The sequence below is a fragment of the Triturus cristatus genome, chromosome 1_1 (assembly GCF_964204655.1).
Source record: "Triturus cristatus chromosome 1_1, aTriCri1.1, whole genome shotgun sequence".
Lineage (NCBI taxonomy): Eukaryota > Metazoa > Chordata > Amphibia > Caudata > Salamandridae > Triturus > Triturus cristatus.
In genome coordinates this window covers 684,364,597-684,381,682 of record NC_140579.1, presented here as the reverse complement: position 1 = coordinate 684,381,682, position 17,086 = coordinate 684,364,597, and the positions used below count along the sequence as shown (strand labels likewise).

The following is a 17,086-nucleotide window of genomic DNA, read 5'->3' as shown; positions in this document are numbered from 1 at the left end:
TTCCTGTGATCGATTTAAAACAATGTTTATTATGGTAAAGTTTCTTTGTGTGATTATTTTTCAAATTGTCAAACAACTATTGAAACTTTAATTAAAAATTAAATCAGAGTGCTACCAGTGGAGTTTACGATCGACGTTGTACATCCCAGAATGCACTTATCAAATATATTGTTCCCTTTTATGTTCTCTGTGCAGTACGTTTATAAGCATTTACGACAGCACTGTAATGCAAGATGGTGGGGACCCCCTACGGAACGGAAGAGGGTGCTCTTGGTACCTCATATCACACAGATATTTATTGGTGTTGTGCTGAAGGGCTGGGGGCTCCCTGTGCGCAGGGGCTGCGAGGGGCTGTGTTACACCCCTGGTTGTTTCTTGGGTTTCAGGTGGCTAAAGCACAGCTGCCAAGTGGAACCATGTCTTCTGACACAGTAGCCAGTCCTTGCTTTTTAAGCCAGTGATGCACTGTATTTCGGGAGTTGCAGTTTCACTTTTGACATTACTAATATATGCTCACAGCGTGTAAACTACTGTTGCTAAGAAGGAAGCTATGATTAAGGGCGCCACACACAGCGTGAGGCCTCTTGTTGACGATGGAAAAATGGGAACCCTTAAGGTGTAACTGTCCCCATGTTTGTAGGATTACCCGTCACTTTTATGGAACATCGTGCTGCACAGTGGGGCTGACAGTCACACACTTATGAGAAGCATCAAAACCAGAGTCTCAAAAGCCAGGGTCGTTTGCTACCTAAAAGACCTGCCGGAAGGCGCTCCAAGCGACATGGCACCAAGTAATAATACTGGAAGAAGGCGCCAGGGATGTGGGATGTGCTATAAAGAGAAGTGTCATGTGTGCATCTTCTATTAGATGGAAGCACATGGACCCAGTTTTATCTGAAGTGCAAAGAAAGTAGTTATTCTTTTTTGGGAAATTTTGGTGAAAAGGCTGGGATCTGTGACATCACTGGATCATCAGAAAAGCTCCTGAAGATATTACATGAGCTGGGTGGGTTAATGTGCTTTTTGCAGATATACATGTACAGCTTGGAGTCCAAAAGCTACAATTGCAGCAACCTTCAAAGATTGTTGATGCGCCTTCTGCAAAAATCTGACATGTGCATGTGCCCTAAAGCCACAAGCGGCAATAGCATGGAGGTAATGTGGCTTAACGGATGAGCTGCTGACTTTGTAACTGGGGGAACAGGTTTGAGTCCGTTTAGTCTCTTAGGCTCAATATCCTGTGATTCTGGGCAAATCACGTATTCGGCCCAGGCCTAAAAAAATCTGACCTCGTGTAATGTGAGCTGGTGCTGAGACAAAGCGCTCTGATGCCTTTAGGACAAGTTAAAATGGGGCAGTCACAGGGATTCAAATACAATAAGTCACCCGACTGGTTTATTTTGCCAGGCACAGAAATACATGCGTGCAGACTGCAGTTCACATATTCCAGTTCCAATGTGTTTGATAGCTTAGGACTAGGTGAAGCTGAAGAAGTCCGCCATAAAAGCGGAAAAAGCTACATCTGTATTTTTGTCACAGTTTAGAGTCACACGAAACATACTATCTGTGGCCATACTCGCTATCTATGCCGGAGCACCAAAGGTTGAAAGGGTTGTCTTGCCATGACCATTGTTTTCAGAGTGGAGATTGTGTGTTCCGAGGGGTGGTGGGTGTCAACTTGAAGCACTGGAACAAGATTGCCAGAACCAACACGTAGACCTGTGGCCCATAGCGATGGAAGAAACCGATCGAGGCTGTGAAGATGGTGGCCCCAGTTCACGGACCCATATACCTCAGCACAAAATGGCAGTCCAGCAGAGCGATACAAACCGACACCCAAATTTATGATGAAACACTGAACAGACCTACCTGAGGAAGCTGAAATGGGTAGAGAAGACAGCCAGGGAATCGGTAGGGCAGAGGACCAGAAACCACCGATTTTGCAGAAGTTATCGCGACCAAAGCACTCGGGAATTCAAAAGGCAGCAGCTTGTCAGGGATGTCGACTCCGATATCCTGGCGAAGGCAGACACGGGGAGGGGAGGAAAATGGGGGAAATTACAATTTACTGGGGAAAAAAAAAAAAGGCCGCTTGTTGGGACGGCAGAATCCCGAAATGCAACTGGAAAATGAACTAGCGACGAGGGGGGAGGGAGGGAGGGAAAGCGAAAGCCCACAGAACACTCATCTTAACGCCGTACGGGTCCACGTGCACATCTCCTGTCCCCTTTCGGCAACGACGCCAGAGAAGAGACGCTGTGAGTGTGCACATCGGCTGTCTGGGAAAGTGCACATCTCCTGTCCCCCTTCGGCACCCAAGTTGACAACAATGGATCTTGCAGAGGCAATCAGTGCAAGCGCTGCGTCGCTAGGCGAGACCTAAAAATTAAGTAACCATAAAGAAAAAGATAAAGCATAAGCAGCATGTGAGAATAAAAAATACCAACAAAATCCAAGTCAAGTAATATGTACGGTATCCATAAGCATGATGGAGTAGGACAAGGGAAATAAAAAAGTCAACAAAAATGGTTGTAGAATTGGAATAAGTGGAAGATGATGCAAAAATACAGAAACGCAGTAATACGTTAATCCCATTGGAGACTACACCAACCTCTTTTGAATTATAAACAAGAACGTGGGCCTCTGGCCTTAGCTAGGGCAAGTTCCATTTTGTACACTTGTCTGAGTAAAATCCAGACTTCGTTAACGCTTGGGCTTATGCTGTTAATACTAACTTGGGCTATACATAAGCGGGCACATGCTATAACAATTGAAGCTAATGATCTCTTGTTACTGACCATGTCACGTATTGCCCCCAAAACAATTTCCCTCTCAGAGAGCTGAACACTATAGACATGGAGTAGTGCAAGTATGGAAGAAACATCTAAACTTGAAGTAAACTATCCAGAATGTGTTCAACTTTGGACAGATAACAAGCATATGTCTTAAATCTGCAGCAAAGACTTGGCATTTTGGACAGAATGATTTAGCCGAAGATTGAGACGTAGCCAATTAAGAGATGAGCTCAGGTGTGTAATACAACATAAAAACTGTCCGGTGTTGTTGTAGTTTCAAATTAACAGAGGTTACAGCTACATCTAAAGTGTCCAATGAGGCCTGTATTTTCTCGCCAGTTATGTTGGTTTGCAAAATCCGGCTAAATTTCGCAGCGATCTGCAAACTGGAAAAAATACCACGCCCATCTTGATTGTTTCAGAGACGCTGCTGGCATACTTGCAGGAGATGTCACTGCTGGTGGGTGAAGCACGGTCTTACAATAAACATACGTGGGAACTGTATAATCTATGCTTGATTGTACAGGCCAGGTCCTCAGTATTCTTTTACAAAATTTGTATTTAAATGCCATGATCAACATGACTATAATTTGATTGAGTAACCCGGTATACCTTGTGGGTTTGGGTAACAGAGTCTATTATCTGGTACAGGTACCTACAAGGGAATATTCTTTTCTATATATTATATCACTTATGAATCCCCCAAATAGTGGATTCCAACATACAAATGTAAATAACTGTAATAAAAAATGAGTAAATCATTTACAAGCAGGTGTATTCTTTTTAAGTAGAACATTTATAATCATATAAAATCAAGTTTGAGGATACAATACTATCTTTACATAAACAAAAGTAACAGAGATTGGCTGAGTTAAGCTTCTTTATCGTGACCCGCTGGCAAGGGTCAATGCTACGATCTCCCGTACATTTGCGCTTCTAAAAGGAACTAGACAGGGCTGCCCATTGTCCCCCCCCCTGTTGTTCACCTTGGCCCTAGAGCCATTTGCGGTGTGTGTGCGTCAAGATCCCTTGATATGGGGCATCCCACTGCAGGGAGTTGACAGGGTGCTAAAGATTTTCTGCATATATGTTGATTATTCTGGTTACCACATTAACTGGGATAAATCCTGGCAGGAGGAATACCAGAGTTAACATCCAGGTCCAAGGTACCGGTTGAGATGCAGTGCTTCAAATACTTAGGGATATACATCACTAAATATCCCCAGGAGTTCTACTAAAAGAATATAGAAGCACAACTGAACAGAGTTATGAGAGATGCCAACCACTAGCGGTCCCTGCCTTGTTGCGGGGAGTCTCCACATACACCGAACTATGCGCAGGAAAACAGCACCTCATGTATAGGGGTTGTACCTTCCTACCACCTTAGTTCCCAAAATCCCAAAACCGACTAGCTATAGTGTCTCATTCGTTCTCCTACATAATCACAAAGCTACAAATGATTAGATAACACAGAACATAACACTCCTGACTCTCACAGGAATCGTGGTAGCAAGACATACCCTTTCGCTCACTCACTCGTACTTCTCCACAATAAGGATTGTCAGTCACTGTATAGTTCGAAATGTTTATTTTAACTATCGTGCTCTATAATGCAGTATACGATCCACTACCAGAAGCGAAATGCATAAACTCAGAACAATTAGCATTGTTACAATTCCATAGAATATAAAGGGGGATGCCATCATATACAGATAGTGGGAAAAGGACTATAAGGCCTAAACACCCTCCCCGTGGTAAAATGAAATTTACTATATAAAGGAAGATTTCTGGGCTTTGTCAGCAGACCCCATAGTTAAGTGCCTAGGTTCAAGTTTTACATCATAGGAACTGCATGGCTCTTCTCCCTGGAAAGGGCTCTCTCCAAATGTGTGTTTGAACAACATGCATCCCCGAAATATCAAAGCACGAGTTTCCAGCAGTGCAGCTGTGTTTAGCATATTTTGTCTAGGTGCTAGGGACTGACCAGAACAGAACAACAAGGGGCATTGTTTATCGACCTTGAACATCATGTTCAGACTGAACTCCAGGAACTAGCAGAGAACGCGAAAAGCAAACAGTTCCCATGTGAAAGGAATAAACAGAGTGTTTCATAATAAAGACATGTAGTAGCGTGCGCAAAAGCAGCATCATGGCAACAGAGCTCATGCTAACTACGCAGTCGACAATTACCCTAATTGTCATATAACACCCTCCCCCTGGTAAGGTCGTAGCATATAGACAAAAGATTGAAACAGAGTTCAAAGTTCAGCAAAATTCAGAAGCGCTTGAAAAAAACGAATTGGAAAAATAAAAAAATTCTACAGATCGTTTCGCGAAAAACGTGATTAAGAAGGAGGTGGCAAATACATCAAACACAGGCAAGATTAGGCACGGATACATTAGAAGCGCCATGCAACTTAACGTGTTTAGAAACCAGGGAATGTCCCACTGTGGAATCGCAGTCCTCCCCCCGTTAGGAAAACTTTCTTATCCTCCAATTGACATCTGTAAGTGAACGGTAGGGACCATAATTCATGGAGAAATGCACTACCCATGGGTTCAAAGCGGCCTATCACAAAATGTTTCATACATGATTTAAATTGAAACAGCGAGAATGGGAGAGATAACCCCATGAATTACCCAAACAGCTGAATCCGTCTCCGCCACAGAGAATGTCAAGGGTTCCAATCGTTCAGTGTTTAATAGCGTGTATGAAGCATCTTTCATGGACATAAATCTCTGTTTATCAGTCAGATTAAATGGTAAAAACAAAGCAGAAGAATTTAAATAATCCCCAGGGACTTTTCCCATTTGAGAGTTTGTAACTTCCATGCAACCTGCATAATTGATTGTAATTGATTTTGACCATGATATAACACAGATACATCATTCTGAACAATATCAATAACCCATGAAACAATATTATCCAAGGCATAAATACGTGAAGAAAGTGTATGGATGCTGTTGTCGACCACTGCAAGGCCTTTTTCCAAATATGCTTAATCAATTGGGCGCAGACGAAGCGCTGCCTCAATCTGCGAAAGTTTCCAAACTTCATTCTAAGGTGCATAGATAAACCTCTTCGTTCTAGGGATTCTAGGACCTAAAATAAAATCAGCCAAATTGATGTTGCTTGACAAGAGTGACAAGTGTTGTTTTACTGACGACAAAGTGGAATGTTCCAACCATTGTTGGCACAATTTACCCACCGAGTATGTAGTGACTGAATGTGGATAATGAGGATCCGGTCTAGTCTGTGCGAAACCAGGTGTTACATTATAAAAACGCAGTTGACATGTATTTGAATTTGTTTGCCGCACCAACCATCCGGATGGGTCAACCTCAGAGACATTGAAACTGTCATTTCGAAACAAAGCTTGTAATACATCGATCGATTAATTTGTTTGAGCACGCCAATTGTCATATTCCGCTAAAGACGGAATGGATGGGCTATTCAAATTTTTTGCAGTTGCCAAGCCAAAGCAAGTGGTTTGATGCACTGTATCGTTTAGAAATAAAATTTGAGTCGGAATTAGGCATTCACTATGCAGAGCTTCAGTGCCCTGAACCTGCCATGCCTTAGTGACCCAAATTGAGTTTAAATCAATGGTATCGTTCCAGTGATCATAACCCTGTGTGGCCAATTCAGTTCTAAAAGAATTGGAATAGATCAATTTAGTGTGGGTCAAAATAAATTTGGGTCGAGATGACAACTGTAATTTAAATAAATAGGCTCCTGGATTAGACGTGTCAAAATCCGTAAAATAGGTGAACTTATCTTTAAGGGTTTTAGAACTCCCCTGTACGGGGACGATGTACAAGGGGTCAGAATTCTGTCGACCAAGTTCACAGCAGAGCGTTCTGGCAAATAATGACCATTGATGATTAAGAAAAATACTGTCACAAATCCAATTTACATCAGGTACTAGTACCTTGAAAAATCTCCTTGCCCTAACAGTGACCTACTTGACCTCCGTCTCTGAAACCGGAGCAAAAGTGACAAGATAAGATTTAAAGGCATTTTTATTGCTCATTTGCTTTGTGAGCAATAAAAAGGCCTTTAAATCTTGTTATCTTGTCACATTTGCTCCGTTTTCAAAGGCAGAGAACAAAAGTTAGTATGTTTTCCTACTCGCCAGAAAGGGCGAGTAGGACCTAAAAATAGCTCGACCTCATAAAATTTACCTCGCAAATGCGAGTGGTCGAGTGGATTTGTCGAGCCCTGTACATAAAGTGTAAAATCATATTAGTACCAACCAGATGTATGTCCATGGGGGGGACCAGGTAAGTATTTTTGAACCAAGAGATGAAAATACTTAAATTTTGTCGGTGGAAGTGCCTGAGTGGAAGACGGGGAGGATGAGTCATAAGAGAACCTGGCATGGTCCCCAAAATAACCATTCCCACCCTTGTTTATTGGAGGTGATATTGCAGCAACAGGGTGATGTTGTCGAGGACTGTACGGCAATTCACTGTAAATTATAAGAACCCCCCGGACCAATTGGCATAAGTATTTTAGCTCCGCATTGGATTCATTAGAGGCGCGAGAGGTTTAGTCCAGTGACTTTCCAGTACCAACAGCCTCCAGACTAATAACTAAGCTAGCAAAAGTCATTTTCAGGGATCAGAACATTGGGACGGTCAAGAACCTGACCAATGTCTGCTGGGTATTTGTCGTATATGATTCAGGAGTGCTGCCGACTTACCTTCCCCTGTCGCTTACTATAGCAATAAAACAGGAGCTACTGAGACTTGGTTTAATTTGGTTAAAATCATGCTGGTATGACTGCAGAATCAGAGAAGAGCAGGATAGACACTGCAGATTCTGCGCAAAGCAGGAAGAATCCCTAACTCATACCCTCTGTATAGGTGAAAAGCTGCTCCATCTCAGGCTTTTTGGGCTGCGCACAATATAGCGTGCTTGAAAGGTTGGAACCTGTTGTGCAGCGGTTGAAGCATGCGTGAGGTGAGTCTCACAGCTGGCAGCTCAGCTCTAGATCTTGAAGTTTGAGAGCAGTTCTAGCATTACCAGCAGGGGGAAACTGACAGTATGCCTCAATAGACTGTCCAACTTTTCCGATTTTCTCACGGTTTAACTCAAGTGTAAAGAAATTTAATCTACTGAGGTGAAAGAAAGGCTTCCCATAATTATACCTCTCTTTGAATTTTGATAATCTCTACCTCCAACTCAGGGCTCAGATTTTTATGGGCTCTGTAAATTCCGCTATGTTGCTGATGTGCATAAATGAACTATTGGTTGTTATTGAAATGATTTTAAATAATCGTACAATAAATAATTGTTCTTCTTCAGAGGCACACAACGCCTGCTATATTAAACACCTGCCGCAATGCAAGAAACCCTTGAATCATATTGTTTTATTCCCCACCCATAAGCTAAGCTGCCCTCCTGCCATAGGTTGAGATAAATCGCTGTCTCAGAGCCATAGGAATGTGTGCATACAACAGCAGAGGGTCAGCTCATCCTCCCCCCACCGCTTCCTCCCGGCTGCAATAAATGAGTGTGAGAGTGAGAATGCGAGACATCTGCAACCTCTGATGTAAAACAGAAGAAAAGAAGGACACTTGTCTAGTGGTTGACTTGCCCAAATATACCAGAAAACCTTAGCTCCATCCCAGCTTCCCCACCGGACTAACTTGTGTTATCATAGTCAAATATTTAATTTTACTAAACCTCCTTTTGATTCATTATCACATGACAGCATCTTACAATACACGAGTTTAGAGTGCGATGTAGAAAAAATGGTGGTTCTTTTAATAGATGATAATATTGCTCCATGCATAATAAGACTCTAGGCCACATATCACCGACTCTGCTTTTAGATCACTAATGGCATTGTCGCCAGGGCAGGAATGTTTCTAAATTCAGATTTAAAAACTATCAATTTTAAATAAATGCCTCTCAGTGCAGTGATATAATTTAATCTACTGAGGTGAAAGAAAGGCTTCCCATTACCATGTTAAAGAAATATGCCACTAAAGGGCAATAGTGTGCCGTAAAATTTCAGATACTGTGTCGCAAAAAGCCCTTGTCTATGCCACAACATCCTACATTTTCGGGGCTGAAGTTGTGGGCAAACACAGTTCTAGCCTTTTGCACCGCGTTACGCATACTTCTTACTGGCAGCATTATCACTCTTGAAGGCGTGTACTACTGTAAATAAGAAATAGAAGGATCATCATGCACAAAAGACTAGACGGTAAATGGGAATCAAAGCTCTTTTAGTAACGCACCAACAGAAACAAGAATGCGCAAAGGTGTTGCGGTGGCATGGGGATAATCAACCTAGTAACCTAATTAGTACTACTCCGCCCATTAGAAACGTTCAGTAAACAGAGTCGAACTTGCAAGAAGTCACATGATGCCCAACCACTGATAGAATATGACAGGGAGGAGGGCTCAATGCTGGAAGCATGGCCTACTTCCACTCTCTCGCCCTGCTATAACCTGGTCTACTGCGGTAAAAACAAGCATTTACAATGCAACTGTCTCGGCAGTTAAAGTTAGAGCTATTGGCATTGCTCATGACATTATTTTTGTTTATGTTTTTGTTTTTAAAACATTTAAAGAAACGGCATTGTTATTTACAATGTCAATAGCCTAATCACTCTCAAATGCGAGACCTATTGCATTTGCACCCACACACAGGGCCACACACACAAATAGAGCCACCCACACACAGTCACCCACAGAGAGCCACTCACATAGAGCAACCCACACACAAATAGAGCCACCCACACACACACACACACGCAGCCGGACATGGGAGCACCGAGGGAGCCGAGAGCAGGGGGAGAGGACGCCATGAACACCACCGCCTTTCTCCGAGGTCAAGCAGAAATGCCTCGGAGAAACGCAGTGGCGTTTTAGGATTGGGGGGGCGTGTTTTTCTTTCTCTCCTCTTGCCATTGGCTGGAATGTTAACATTCCAGAGGAGAGAAAGAAAGTAAAAAACACGCCCCGAATCTGAAAAAACAGGGCTTCTTTGGAGAGACAAAGCTCTTCTCCAATGGCTGACCAGCATTTAAGAAGCCAGCCAATGGAGAAGAGGGGTGGGTTCTAGCCCCTCTTCTGAAAAACATTAAATCTCGGAGCGAGACTGCGCAAGCACAGCCGAGACCTAAAAAAAAAAACGAGGCATGCAAGTAGTGATCCACACACTATAGCACTATGTTACAGAACAGTTTTTTCCAGGTGTAGAAGGAAAATGTGCTTCTATGACACACAAAGTATCTGTTTAGGTCATATTACTTCTTAGGTCTCGCCTGACCCAGCGCATGCGCGGGTCTGGCGAGACTTATTGAGAGGGCTCCAAAAAGTGCTACCAGGCCAGCCTAGAGCTACAGTGCATGTGCGCAGGCACGCGCGCCGCGCTTTACCGCGATTACTTTCACTTTCGCGGCCGCTTTGCATAGCCAATAGGTCTAGCTTTCGGGACCTTATAAGTACTTTAGTTATGCAACTGTTGCATGGCTAAACACTTATAAGATCCCAAAGGCGAGACCTATTGGCTATGCCAATGCTTGTTCGAATTGTTCATGAGTTATGCTATTCAAGTCCCATTATCCTACAAAAACGCACTTGATACGCGGGTGCACCGCGAAGCAACCGTTAAAAGGGACAACATACACAGGTTCACACATTTTAACCTTATCTCTTCACCGCAGAAACAATGTATGAACCCCATTCAACGTGAAGCCTACAGCCACACCTCGACAAACTTGACTGGCAGGCGCAGCAGCTAACGAGAGATGCGAGAATCCGGTTTAAAGGCTGCATCAGCGTATCAGCGCGCTGGAGGTGGTGCCGTCTCGGCAGGGCTAGACAGAGGTAGCCGTTCGCTAACAGCCCAGTGGAAGACAAACAGACACTTTCCCCTTGCTTCGGGCCGCAACCCAATTTACCCCCGATTGTAGCTTTGCTCCTCTTCGTTTTCACAGCCGCTGCAGTGTTCTTGTTCGTTGTCCTCCAAAAGCTGTCCAAGTGCTGTCTCACCGTCATCCGCCATCTTTAATCAGTGACATATATCCGAGCCTACAGAACGCATGAAAACATGCCGGCCGCCTATTGGCTGAGTAGCTCCCGGTTACCTGGGTCTTGTAGTTTCAGTGGAAGTTTCCTCATGTTGGTTCAAGACAAGACCAAAACAAGCTTTATTTATTTATTTATTTAATGCGTTTTTATATAGCGAGGACTTTACCCGAAGGTGTCAGAGCGCTTCACAATAGCAGCAGTAATGATACATAAGGAGCAAAAATACAAGTGAGCATGTTACAAAATCAAACGGTACGTTACATGAGGCAATAGTGACAATTGTGCAAGAATCAAGGGCAAGCAAAATACAAGAGGTAGCAAACGATACGTTACAAACGGAAAAAGTGATGTGTGCAGGTTACAAGAGCATACAAAGTACACCTTTGGGACCTTATAAGTGTTTAGCCATTTTGTATTTTTATTTTATTTTAAAAGTTTTATATAGCGCTAGCTTGACCCGTAGGTATCAGAGCGCTTTACATACATACTGTGAAGAAAAACAGATGGAAATTGCATTACATAGTAGGCAGTAAGGAAGCAAAACCAGGGCTAAAAAAAATACAGCATGGAAGATAAGGTGGTTAACACAGTCCGGTAGCCAACTATCCTTGAATGTCAAGAGAGAGGAGTAAACTCGGATATTAAAGTCTAGGTTAGGTTAGTCTGGTCCAGCGCGGAGTGCAAATTCCCTCCCTACTGTCACGGACCAACGGATTTCACACACGCACACTATCCATACATTCGCTGGTGGGGCCCAAAACACCAACATACACTTACCATTAATCCGTGCGAGAGGCGATTATCCTCCTAAGCGCTGACTAATGAGGGAGGAAGATACCACTTCACCCTAATGAGTAACTCACCTACAAATCCTTCTAATACTCACTAGGCCCTAGACTACTCATTTAGCATTATCCTCAAAAAGACCGGGATGGATCTGTTAGTTGATGTATTAGTGAAACCTCAATTCCCTAAATAACCTTTACATTAACACATTTCAATGAATAAACAACCCAACTCATTTCTGTAGATGTTCAAATCCAAATTTATATTAATATTGCAGATTAAATCATTCATTTGATCAAGTTGCCATTCATATTTACCTATTCTGGCTAAAGTCGTCCTCTATGTCAAATCTGGCAGTCTCGCAAATCTATGCCCATCAATTTAGCAAGTAAAGTTCATCAGGAATTTGGGCATTAATTCAGTCCGTCAGAGAATTGGGCTAACAGCTGTCCTGCAGTGTCACCGTCCTATCCGTCAGCATATCATCAGGAAATCGAAGGAGCGACCGTCGGATCTCTAAGTCTAATCATCTCTCTATTCTACTATAATTTATAGTAAAAATGATGATAACAGTAACACATTTTGGGCATCTGAGTTCGCTGATTGGACAATCAGGGATCATCCTCTCTATTCCCATAAGTTCCATGATGTCAGCATACTTGCTGGTTCTGGTTCTTTTGTAAAGTCTTTTGTTTGTAGCATTGGCACCGCTCCCAGTGGCCTTGATAAGTACATCTTGCCTGGGGTCAGGACGGGGCCATTGTTGCTCATCTTTAGCGCAGGCGCACTTCTCCCAAGCCTTGTTCAGCGTTGGCAGTCGGGTTAGGCACCAAAGTCAGCCATCTTTAGGCAGGCCATAATGGACAACTTAAGCAAAGAAGCACAAAAACGTAATTAATACATAGAAATGACTAATTAAATGTTATTCCCTCGCTAATACCCATATGTGTATGTATTTATCTAGCAAAAGCAACACTCATTGCGGGTTATACTTACAAAATAAAGCACGAATCACAATTACATCTCCAAAGCAACATATATCATGCAATGTTCTATTTATCTATCATTAGTATGTGTACGAAATTTAGTTAACGTAATTAATTAGGCCATGCAGATGCAAATCCCACGTGTATTTCGGTCATTAATAAGGTTGGTTAGTTATTTTCACATCACTCCAAACCATTAGTACGATTATAATTAATTAATTAATCTAATTAATAAAATGACATGCAAAATGGGGTGGGTATACAAAATTTTGCATAACCCGCTCCAGCAATCCCCCCTTTGGTGATTTTATCACCACACCACCCAAAATTTTGTTCTGTCTTTACGGGATCTTTAAAATGTTTTCTTGCTCTTAATCATAACTCAGTTTCACCTACGTCTTCTCTTTTTACTGATTCATACATACTCTCCTTCCACTCTTCCAATTCTATTTCTTCAATTTCTCTTTCTTGTTTCTTATCTTCTCTTTTTGAATTTTCTCTTTTTATTCTTTTCTTGTTTTTCTTACTTCTACAGCACATACAACATAATCTTATCATTAAAATTATGCAGATTACACATGTTAATGGAAATAATATTTTACCTAGAAGAGTACTACCTATTTTTACTAAGAAATTCTTAATAGCAGCTATTTTCTTTCCAATTCTATCCCAAACACTTTCAACCTCCAGTGGTGCAAGTTCATCATGCAATTCAGTAATATTCTTAATATAAGTTTTCAGATCTTTGCTTTCGTCAGGAATGTAAGTACAACAATGTTGAACTTTCAGCATTCCACAGACTCCACCGTCTTTTGCCAATAAAATATCAAGGGCAAGTCGATTTTGCATTACCATAGCACGCATGGCAACCATTTCAGTTTTAACCAATAAAAATCCTCCAGCAGTGCTTGTTGACAAGCGATCCCCTACCGTTGACAATTTTCTAATTTTGTTCGCATTCAGAGTTATTCCCACTGCTGGTATCAATGCCTGAAAAATATAATCTACAATTTCTGACCTGGATTCTCTCTTGGTTCTAGCTAAATGATTACTTAAGCTATGTACACCATCTTCTCCTCTATCCATATGAAAGATTTTTGGAAGCACCAGGCCTACGTAACATGTGCCATACAAATGGTCTGGCAAACGATAATATGCCCTGTTCCCACAAATAAAATATAATCCAGGAAAGACTGGATCTCTTCCACCTTTGAATCCCCACCCACCCATGATTCGATATGTATCATGGCACTCACTATTACCTAGGAATTAATTATCATACACTGTTTGATTCCTTCGAATGCAAAATGTTCCTTTCTGAGGCCAATCTAGAGCTATAGTTGGACTAGCTTCTCCTTTCAAATGTTTTTCTTTCTCTATGTCCCAGATTGTTTTCTCCACTTTCCCTTCTGCTGCTTTCCTTTGCATTTTCAATCTTCTTTCCTCAACCATGTCTAGGAATGTCTTTTCCTCCTTCTTCAAACTACATGTTAAATTGTTTCTAAAAATATACTCTAATGTTAATTCATTAGTTTCCAAAAAGATGTCACCTAATACCTTAGCAGGTTTTACTTTATTCAACTTATTATAAGAAGGCACTTGCGCAAAAATGTTATCTACATCTGAAAAATAATATTCTAATCTCCCTGTCTCATAAAACAAAGTAGCTATTACACTACATGTTATACCATACGTTGCTGGAAGGTGATGATATGTCACTCCCTCAGAAACAGATGCAGGTAACAGCATACATACGTAGCAGTGCCGTACGTCCATTGTCTTTACATATTCATACAATAATTTTGAGAACACATTATTAGAAAAATCTGTTATTGACCTGTCTTTATGCAAATAATTTTTATCTATTCCAGTTGGAACTACCTTTGATATTTTCCCTATATTAGTTTTGTTCTCACTATGTCCTTCTAATGTGTCTATAGTAGCTTTGAAAGAAATGACAAGAGCAAGGATGCTCCATAAAAGCATTAATAATTCTGTACAACAACAACACATTTTACACCATCTTTTCATGAATGCACATCTACCTTTACTACTTTATATGTTAGCCATCTTGTTAAAATGGACTGTGTCTTTTGACTTAGCCTCTTTCACTTCACAACTAGTTTTTCTAACCTAAGGTTCTAACACCTATTTGGTTCTACCAGTCACTATTTGCAATTCAATATCTTGTTTTCTTCATCTATAATTTTCTTAACTTATTCAGTTTGGCATCTCATCGTTCTTTACTCCCCTCTCGTCTTTCAAATATGGATTTTCCTGAACTTCCGTTTCTTCTTCTCCAATGTCGGACAAGAGAACTCTCAGGATTTCCGATTCTATCTCAACCACTTTCAGTACAGTCTCCTCTGGATTTCCTTGACTATCTGCCTCTTCTCCCTGTTCAGGCAGTGCCACGTTCATCCATTCTGGTGACTTATACTTCTGGTTAGGTTTCCTTGTTCTTCTACTCTCTTTGTCTTCAGTTAATTCGTTTTCTTTTGATTTCTCTTGACTTGTCACTTCATTCACCTGTTCAGCTCTTGGTGAATTCACTCGTGTCAGTCTGTATCTCAGTTTCCTTATTTTATTGGGCCAAACATCATCTCTTGCAACTCTTTTTACTTTACTTCCTTTGTCATTCTTTTCATTCCTCCAAGCTCTCTTTCTTAGAACTCGACCTTCTGGTATTTCGTTTTCACTCTCTTCAGACTCTGTCTCAACTTGCTTTATCTTTTCAGCAACTTCCTTTTCCACCACTTGTTTTGTTTTTCCTACTTCTGTCCCTCCTCAGGTCTCCGACACGCAATCTTCCTGCTGGCTACTTGTCCCTTCACCTAACTGGATGTTGCAGTTCCCTACACCTCCTCGGGGGTCTTCCGCAATCTGTCCCTCTCTCTCTGTACCTGTCCCTTGTTCACTTAGATTTGTTACTTCAGGTGGAATCTCTCTCAGTCTCTCATCTGGTACTTCCTTTTCACGTATCTCTTTTGTTGCATCTTCAGTACTCTTTCCTCTTTTCTTCCTGTGTTCCTTCTTGGACCCTTGCGCTTCTTGCTCGTTTCCAGAATCGCTGGATTCGGAAATCTGCAATCTTCTTCTCAGAGCGACACTTCTGGGGACTAAAGCTGATCTTTGTTCTGTTTCCCCCCTTTCAGAGTTTCCTTGTGTCTTTGACCCTTCGTCATCTGATTCAGTGCTTGATTCTGATTCATCAAAGTATTCCTTTCCTGTGCTGTCCACTGGATTTGGAATTCTCAATGTATGACTGGCATGGTTCCAGTTTTTCAGTCCAGCACACTTCACAGCTGTGGTCGTGGTCAAAATGACTTGTCGTGGTTTTCCCCACCTTGGAACCAGACAATTTCTTCTTCTGTGGACTTTTATCCTTACCCAATCACCTGGGCTCAGATCATGGGCTTGCTTCTTTTCAAGTGTGGTGGCATCTGGTCCAACCTGATGAAACACAGAATGAACTGCATCAGCCAGGCCTTTACAGTATTCCAACACCATGTCATCAGAAATTGTCATCAGCTTGTTGACTGGTATAAACACATGTCTCATTGCACGTCCCATAATTATTTCATGAGGACTCAATCCTGTGGGTCTGTCTGGAATGGCCCTAATTGTCATGAGTACAAGAGGCAAGACATCAGGCCATTTCATACCTGTGGCCAAACACATTTTCCCTATTCTATTTTTGATAGTGCCATTCATCTGTTCAACCACACCAGAAGCCTCTGGTCGGTAGGCACAATGTAGTTTTTGTTGTACATTCAATGCTTCACAAATTAATCCTACAATCTCATTTTGGAAATGTCCTCCTCGGTCTGACTCAATTGTCACTGGGAACCCGAACCTGGGGATGAATTCTCTCAACAGTAGCTTGGCTACTGTCAACCCATCATTTCTTCTTGTTGGGAATGCTTCCACCCACCTGGAGAATAGACAGACCACTACCAAAACATACCTCAATCTGTTACAGGGAGGCATCTCAATGAAATCTACTTGCATTCTGGTGAAAGGCCCTCCTTCTCGACCTATTGTTCCCAGACTCACTACTGTCTTCCTGCCAGGATTGTATTGCTGACATATTAAGCATCTCAGACAAAGACTTTCTGCCACAAGTCTGAATTTTGCATTGCACCAGGTCTGTTTAAATGACCTGATCATAGCATCCCGTCCAATATGTCCCTGGCCATGATACATCCGTGCCATGGTAGACATCATGCTATCAGGCATAACTGGTCTTCCATCTCTATAGACCCACACATGATCCTTTTCCCTTGGGGCACATCCTGCTTTTACCCACTGTCTCATTTCCTCATCTCCTGCCTCATCCTGCAATTGTTTTACCTCTTCCCAAGTTCCCACAATGTTAGTGAACATCAATGAGCATGAAGACATTTCTCTTTCCTTGGCCCGATTGACCGAATTCTGATTTTGTGCACAATACTGCGCCTTGTCAT

At 42.0% G+C, this 17,086-nt stretch overlaps 1 protein-coding gene across 2 annotated transcripts in view; it reads right to left on the bottom strand.

Moving 5' to 3' along the window:
• The window catches only part of NMT1 (N-myristoyltransferase 1), a 413,873-nt gene extending 403,021 nt beyond the window's left edge, over positions 1–10,852 (bottom strand). The window contains exons 1-2 of one of the 2 annotated variants that reach the window (XM_085647088.1): positions 10,719–10,847; positions 1,870–2,379 (exon numbers count right to left, since the gene is read on the bottom strand). Coding sequence is in view for 1 of the 2 variants with exons in the window: in XM_085647087.1 (XP_085503213.1) it covers positions 10,719–10,822 (104 nt within the window). In the remaining variant the exon portion in view is untranslated. Of the gene's footprint in view, positions 1–1,869; positions 2,380–10,718 lie in introns of both variants that reach the window. The other variant, XM_085647087.1, reaches the window with a different exon arrangement.
• Positions 10,853–17,086: the final 6,234 nt, after the last annotated feature.